The sequence below is a fragment of the Pteropus alecto genome, unplaced genomic scaffold, assembly GCF_000325575.1.
Source record: "Pteropus alecto unplaced genomic scaffold, ASM32557v1 scaffold131, whole genome shotgun sequence".
NCBI lineage: Eukaryota > Metazoa > Chordata > Mammalia > Chiroptera > Pteropodidae > Pteropus > Pteropus alecto.
Window position 1 is genome coordinate 3037561 of NW_006434709.1, and position 8277 is coordinate 3045837.

At 40.0% G+C, this 8277-nt stretch overlaps 1 protein-coding gene across 1 annotated transcript; it reads left to right on the top strand.

Annotated features, from left to right (window-relative positions):
• The first annotated feature begins 696 nt into the window (after window positions 1-696).
• On the top strand, window positions 697-6782 carry BMP10 (bone morphogenetic protein 10). The gene is made up of 2 exons (XM_006909527.1): window positions 697-1188; window positions 5692-6782. The coding sequence occupies exons 1-2, from the start codon at window positions 855-857 to the stop codon at window positions 6630-6632; spliced, it is 1275 nt and encodes a 424-aa protein (XP_006909589.1). The 5' UTR covers window positions 697-854; the 3' UTR covers window positions 6633-6782.
• The last annotated feature ends 1495 nt before the right edge of the window (window positions 6783-8277 follow it).

Here is an 8277-nt window from a genome sequence, read left to right on the forward strand (position 1 = left end):
GACCCATGCATGCAATGGGGATAATAACATGGTTATTACATGGAACACATTAGGTGATTGTTATACATATGTATGTATACAAAGCACTTTTAGCACAATGCCTGTTTGTAGAAAAGCACCCAATACAATTTAAGTTGCTTTTATAATGTAGCTCTCTCCCTAATTTTCAAAAGCCATTTTTGCCAGATCAAATCTATACAAGAAAAAAAAAACGCTATTGACCATGAAATTTATACTTTCCTATTGCTAAAAATGTTAGATTCTAAAAATTTATAAAATTTTTTTTTTTAATCTATTGACTTAACTTGAAGTTATTGGAAATCTGGTCTTTTTTTCAGAAGTGTTTACGTAAGGATGTAAGCCCCATTACTCGAATTAATACATTATCGCCATTGATGTGTATTGTGTTGATTCTTAATATCTGTTCTATGCATGTGTGAAAGTGAACCACATAAATAAAAAATCCTGCCAAAGAAGTGAATTGAAAGGAAGAGAAGCAGAGCCTTTGCAAAGAGAAAATTGTGCTATCTCTCAGCCAGTGTCAGAATGTGGAAATGTTTACAAAATGCTCATTAAAAGAAAAAAGGATTGCAAGATAGAAACAAAATCTGGTGCACAAGTTTACACTAGAGAGATAAGAAAGGCTAGGCCCCTATAGGGGATTTTGTTATCCAATTACTGCAACCTGACTTTTGGGGGAAGAGGAAGAATGGTGGGGGAAGGGAGAGAGAGGGGAAGGGTTTCCAAACTTGTCTCCAGTGACACGAGACATTTACGCTCCACAAGATAAAACTGCCACTACAGCCCAGGAAAGCTAAACCTTCCTGGGTTGGCCTGGGGGCTTGAGCAGAGTCATGGGTTCTCTGGCCCTGCAGCTGTGTGCTCTCCTCTGCCTGGTGGCTCACTCTGTTACTGGCAACCCCATCATGAGCCTAGACCAGTCGCCTCTGGAAGAAGATATGCCCCTCTTTGATGATGTCTTCTCAGAGCAAGATGGTGTTGACTTTGACACGCTGCTGCAGAGCATGAAGAATGAGTTTCTCAAGACGTTGAACCTGTCTGACATCCCCATGCAGGATTCAGTCAAGGTTGACCCACCAGAGTACATGTTGGAACTCTACAACAAATTCGCAACAGACCGGACCTCCATGCCGTCTGCCAACATCATTAGGAGTTTCAAGAATGAAGGTAAGTTTACATTTTATTGATGGAATTTGGCTTGGATTTTTTTCAAGAAGTGACAAGTAAATTTACAATGCAAGGGAATAATATAGATAATAAGGATAAACACATCTATATAAGGGTGTGCGTACACAGATACACAAAACAACACACATTATGGTCTATACCACATTTAAGCTTATTTTCCAAATGGTATTAAAAGGTATTAAAGAATATCTTTTAATCCAAAGCCATAAACTGTCTACCATTTTGATATTATAATTGGGCCTTTAAAACGTTTAAAATTTGGACAGCAAGTCATATAAAAAATTAACGTCGATCTACTTCTATACCTTTGTTATTTTTCAGTTAGGCCTCAGTTTTCACTTGGCTTTTAATCAATTACAAAATTTTCCAACTTCTACTTAAAATAAAAATGACAAAAACAGACAAAAACCAGAATGTTGTGATTTGTATTTTGTACTTTGGAAGAGTTTCTATTTTGTGACCTTATTTAAGAAATGTACTAAGAGGATGGAAACTTATATTTTAGACATTCTTCCTAAAGTTTTGTTACATTTGATGTGACATGTATATCCCCAAAGCACTGTTTATAGTTTCCAAGAAGGATGCATGGCCTAGTTAGTGATCCAACTTAATTTTTTTGTCTTTAAAAAGAGTGATATACAAGCTTTAACTATCAGTGGGAAAAGTGTATTTTCTCTTCCCAGATCTTTATTCAATAACAAAATCTAATTATCCAGAAAGTTAATCCTTCAGTTACCATGGTGTCAGGAGGCAAAAATAAGTAAATAGATGATAGATAGATAGATGATAGATAGATAGATGATAGATAGATAGATAGATAGATAGATAGATAGATAGATAGATAGATAGATAATAAAACACTACCAACAAAATCCCCCAAAACTATTGAATATCTATGGTAAAAGCTATGAGTCCAGAAAAACTAATTCTTTAATATTTATTAATTATGTTTTTATATCATTAACCAGGTACAAAAAAAGGGGATTTAGGTTGATATTGGCCAGATATCCTTAAAAGGAGAAATGTTGTGTCAAAGAAATAGCTCAGGATTTGGAATTTTGATAGCAGGTTGACTTAGTAGTTGTGGATAATTAATTTCTTTGAACCTCAATTTCCTCATCTGTAAATGGGGGATAATATACCTACATAACATAAGTGAGTGACTTAAAAGAGGTTATGAGTAAGAAACATGCCATTTGCTAGGAGGTGTTGAACAAACAATAGTTATTACTAGTGAATTGCCTAAATTCTGGGAATTAGAGAAAATGTTAAAGAGATATTGCTCAGTCTTGGAGATACCATTGGCCTTAAAAATTTTGTTGAGGATCAAAATTTCTAATACTTACTAACATATTAGATATGTTATTTGGTAACATTTAGTACGATAGTGGACATGGCAAGCTGAAATTACAGATCCTTTTGGAAGTGAGTCTGAATTGAAAATGAACAGCCTCCTCCTTTCCCTCTTGTTTCCAAGTGCTGAGCCTCATGCCTGGCTCAGGGTGTGAGGGGAAAAACGCTCGCGTCCCCGGGGAAAATAGGAGTTTTTCAGTTCTCACTTCTCCCGTGGAGGATTTGGATGATTCAGGTCAGGAAGTGGAGTTTGCAGAGCTTCTCTGTACTAGAGATCAAGAAGGGCAGGGGCATCTCTCTGTGGCCTGACCCCCCACCCCACCCCTCTACGTGCCTCTGTCAGTCTGCGGTTGGAAGTGTTCAGCCCCTAGGACGTAAATCCTGCACAGAGCTCACCCTGTTGGCGGCTGTTCTCTCTCTTGGGACTCTTTGGGTCTGCTCAGTGTAGCTTCCTAGGAGACTGAGACCAACAAAACAAAACACAACAAAACAAACCCCCCAAACCCTCCAAATCTAACTAATCTGGAGGAAACACTCACCACCTCCAAGGTGGAAAAAGTATGACTTCTATTCCTACCACTGCTCTGACCTAACCTTGTCATCTGGGGGACCTCAGTTCTCTGCATTGAGGTTCAATTTCTTCTGGTGTAAAATGAACAGAGTAGCAATTCCTGCATTGTAGGGACATTGTAAGAGCTAAATAAAACAATGTTTGCAGAGCACCTGGCATATGAAATTTGCTTAGCAATGTAACTCCTTCGCCTATTAGGAACTATATTTGCACGCATGCAAAGTGAACTTATTTTTAACAGCTTTATTGAAGTACAATTAACATGCAATAAATTGCATACATTTATAGTGTATAATTTGGTAGGTTTTGACATATGTAAACAGCCATTGAAATCATCACTAGAATCAAAGTAGTGAACATACTAATCCCCACTAAAAGTTTCCTTGTGCTCCTTTTAATTGCTTCTTCTCACTACAGTGAACTTTTGTTCTATACTTTTCTCATGTAAAGAGCTACCAGTCTACCCCCTTAATTTTGGTCTTCACATGTTCCTTGTCCAAGGGGAGTCAGCTCTCCCCAACTCTTATGAAGGAAGACAACTACCAAGTTATTTGATGTAATAAGAACATATGTCATACCGATGAATCACTTTGGTCGGATGCCCAGAATCATCAGCTAATCAATATGTTTAAAGTGCTGTCTCTGTTTAAGACATCGTGGTAGATTGAAGGAATAGAAGGGAGTTTAAGCTGCAGCACCTGCCAGCATGATGACAGTCTAGTTGGGAAGATCTAGTCATAAAAAGACAACTGAAACACAAAGATGTAAGTGGCAAAGGTCAAAGGAGAGATAGGGTGTAAGCACTCGAGTGACTCAGAGGGGAGTGAATTTTCAAGGAGGTGAGGAAGGGAAGGTCCTCCAGGGAGGGATCACAGCTAGATAGGTGGAGATGAGGGAATAAGGCTTTCCAAGGATCAGAAGAACCTAACCAAAGAAGCAATAAACAGTAAAGCAAAGGTGTGTCTTGGTAAGTGGTGAAGATATCAGTCTACTTTAAACAGGAAGGCTTACAATTTATTTAATCTTTCAATAAATACCATTGAGCAATTGAAACATTCCCTGCATTGTAGATGGTGAATGGGAGTAACGGCTGGATTGAGAGGTGAAGACCTCGTTAGAGTCGGTCTGAAGAGCCACACCAGAAAGTTTAAACCTACTCTGTTGACCAATACTTCCTACTGGCAATGTATGAGATGATTTTAGGCTGTACTTAGAGGAAGCTGTGAATCATGTGAAATTATCATACATTTTTATTAATATGAATTAGATAAAAATTCACATAATATCACTTCAATCCTCTCATTTTATATATGTTGTTGCTTAGAACAAATCTAAAAGAGTTAGTAAGTATAAAAATAATCAGATCAAGTTAAAGAAATACGTTAGAGTATAATCTGGGACCCCAATGAAATAATGAATTGGGTAAACAGTTGAGAAAATGCTGTGAAAGATGACATGAGGACCCTCAATTGCTGGTCCTTAGCATCTCTGGTGTCATTCGACTGATGACAGATTCCCTCAGGAATTCCTTGTAGGCATGTGTTACCTGGGGCAAGAGTGCAGGAGGTTTGGGGTCCTATAAAAGTCTCAGATAGTAATTCAACATGATAATATTTGGAGGTGTTCTTCTAAGACTGAAAGGTCTTTAAATTTTTGTTTCATAAATATTCTCAAGCAATTAGTATGTGCCAAACTCCATGTCAGGTGCTAACGGTGTAAAACTAAGATGGTCCGTCTCTCCCCAAATTTCATTTCCCTCATTCCTCCTTGTCAAAGACCACACGCCCAAAATCAACTGCAGTGACCCCCTTAGTTTATAGCTATTTTCTTGACCTTGTCAAGCTTTGGTGTCTGGAGCAAGAGTCAGCAAACTTTTTCTGAAAATGGCCAGAGAGATAGTACATAGTCTAGGTTCTATAGGCCATGTATTTCCTGTTACAACTATTTAACTCTGTCATCATGGTGCACAGTCATCATAGACAATACAGAAATGAATGAGTCAGGCTATGTTCCAATAATGCTTTATTTCCAAAAATGGGTGGCCTGTGGGCTATAATTTACCATCCCCTGGTCTAGAGGAATGTCTTCAGGAAGACCAGTGCCCAGCCAGTTATGCAAATTCGACAAGCCCTGAAGCTCTCATCCCTGAAAGCTTCAAGAAGAGAACCACCACCACGCATTTCCTTTTGTAGCTCTTCACTAGTTAGAAAAATTGGGGGCTTGCTCACACAATCTCCAAGGTGCCTCCCAGTTCTATAACTCTGTGGCTGATAAGCTACACAAGCAAGGCTGGGTGAGTTTTCTTCCATTCGTTAGGCTGCCATTTTCCATTTTAGTCTTGGCAGTTTAACTCGATTTAGCATCCTACCACTGACCTTTCAATATTTTCTGTGTCAAAGAATGCTAACACTGTGTTTGTTTTCATTACTATCCCTCATTCTCTCTGTATCAAGCTTTCTTCATGAACGGGCCTTCTTAAGACATAAATAAACACCTGTTTTTCCTTGTGACATACTGCAAATCTGATTTGGGGTTTGTTTATTTATTTATTTTTTTAGATCTGTTTTCCCAACCAGCCAGTTTTAATGGGCTCCGAAAATACCCTCTCCTCTTCAATGTGTCCATCCCTCACCATGAAGAGGTCATCCTGGCTGAACTCAGGTTGTACACGCTGGTGCAAAGAGACCGCATGATATATGATGGAGTGGACCGAAAAATTACCATTTTTGAACTATTAGAGGGCAATGGGGACAATGAGAGTGAAAGAAACATGTTGGTCTTGATGTCAGGGGACATCTACGGAACCAACAGCGAGTGGGAGACTTTTGATGTGACCAATGCCATCAGACGTTGGCAAAAGTCAGGCTCATCCACCCACCAGCTGGAAGTCCACATTGAGAGCAGACATGGCGAAACCGAGGACACTGGCAGGGGACAACTGGAAATAGATACCAGTGACAGGAATAAGCATGTCCCTTTGCTTGTCGTGTTTTCTGATGACCAAAGCAGTGAGAAGGAACGAAAAGAGGAACTGAGTGAAATGATCACCCATGAGCAGCTTCTGGAACTGGACAACCTGGGCCTGGATGGTTATTCCAGTGGGCCTGGGGAAGAGGCTTTGCTACAGATGAGGTCAAACATCATCTATGACTCCACTGCTCGCATCAGAAGGAATGCCAAAGGAAACTACTGCAAGAGGACCCCTCTCTACATCGACTTCAAAGAGATTGGCTGGGACTCTTGGATCATTGCCCCGCCTGGATATGAAGCCTATGAATGCCGTGGAGTTTGCAACTACCCCCTGGCGGAGCATCTCACACCCACAAAACACGCAATTATCCAAGCCTTAGTCCACCTTAAGAATTCCCAGAAGGCTTCCAAAGCTTGCTGTGTCCCCACGAAGTTAGAGCCCATCTCCATCCTCTATTTAGACAAAGGTGTCGTCACCTACAAGTTTAAATATGAAGGCATGGCCGTCTCTGAGTGTGGCTGTAGATAGAAGAGGAGTCATGTAGCTTATTTAATAACTGTAAATGTGTATATTTTGTGTTCTTATTTAATAAGATTATTTAATAAGGGTGTACAGATCATAGCGGTTGCTGCCTTAGGGAAATGGACAGGTCATTTTGTTGTAGGAAGTGCTTATTTTGCTATACAGTGTCATCCCTTCCAATCTGTTTTTCTTTGGACTTGTCCTTTCCTGGCAATGCCATCTCTAACAGCAAGTGGCAAAACCATACTATTTATTATCTACATCAATTCGAAAACAACAATCCCTAAGCAGAAATAAAGTGTAGAAAGGTAGATATTTGTGTATGTATATGTGTACATAGATAAACTTATACAACTCTTTTGGCTCTATAGAGGTAGATTACACTCATACACATGCATGACTCAATCAAATGTGTGTATATTAAAAGCCATTGATATGTCTTCAGTCGCCTCTTCTCTGAGTAGGATTTATGTCAAGATAATTTGCACCAGGAATTTAACCATCTTGGGAAGTATGACATTTCCTAAACACTGTTGGGAATGTAGGTGTAACTTTTGTCAATTTAGTTTTTGCCATTGCTCAAGGCAGCAAGGCCTGGTAAAGGTTGCTGCACGTTTGAGAAGAGGGGTCATTTGATATGGAAATTAAATGGCTTCAAGAGGCAGAGAATGAACCAATGGGGCAACAGTGTGCTCTAGAGGGCAGGGCCTGCTCAAGAAAGGAAAACAGTGAGAACTTCAGGGTGACATCTGTTCTGGAAATAACAGGAAGGCAAGGCCGTGTGTGTTGGCCTTTATTGCTGCAGAGGGTAAAGGAGGGGCAGGCGGGGGATAGGGGAGGAGGGGGAAAGGATCTAGATGCTATCCTAGGATGTGTTTGTAAAATTATAAGCAGTTCTAATTGGAGAATGAAATCTTTGGGACAAAATAAAATTATCAAAGATCAAGAGGAGGAACATCAGAAGGGATCTGCCTGTCGGATTCTTCACTTAGTATTTTTCTTCAATTCTTAATATTTCTCCCTTGTCTCTGCACTTCTGCTTTTGCTTTTTCCACCTTTTTACTTCTCTCTTTCTTCTTTGTCCCAGCGCCTCATGCCCTGCACCCATTCCTGTGTTTCTCGTCTTCACTGGCCTTCACCGCCCCTGCTGTGAGCTGGAGGGGGATACCTGAAAGGATTTCTTTCTGGGTGAATGGAAGAAGTGCTCTGATTTCTAGATTTCTCCCTGATTTTTAATTTGATTTTCTTTTAACAATATCTTTTATGAAATGTTTTGTTCATGAAGAATATTTAAGTATAAGAAAAAGAAAATGAAAGTCCGGTTGGATCTGTCTAAATAAGTGAATTAATAAATAGACACACAAATGACTTGAAAGCTAAGCCTGAATTTTCAAATCGGCTTTGTCCCATGGTAGATGGCCTCTAGCCATCCCGTTCTTCCCATTCTGCAGTCTTCCCATTGTGGAACCGGCCAGGACTAAGGGACTGGGAAGTGTTTCTGACAGGAATGGTCCCGTGTGTCTGCCAGCATTTGGCCGGTTGAAAGGACACTACGACTCTGGCTGTGGTCTAGCCACCCCTCCCCTTCCAGCATCATGGGCTTTGTGCGGGAACAACCAGAGCAGTGCAGCTCTCAGACTGTACTGAAACC

Excerpts from the sequence above, each read along its gene's own strand:
- BMP10 (XM_006909527.1), top strand. The coding sequence starts at position 855 with ATGGGTTCTCTGGCCCTGCAGCTGTGTGCTCTCCTCTGCCTGGTGGCT. Across the intron at positions 1,189-5,691 it reads TAGGAGTTTCAAGAATGAAG|ATCTGTTTTCCCAACCAGCC; the intron begins GTAAGTTTACAT and ends TTATTTTTTTAG.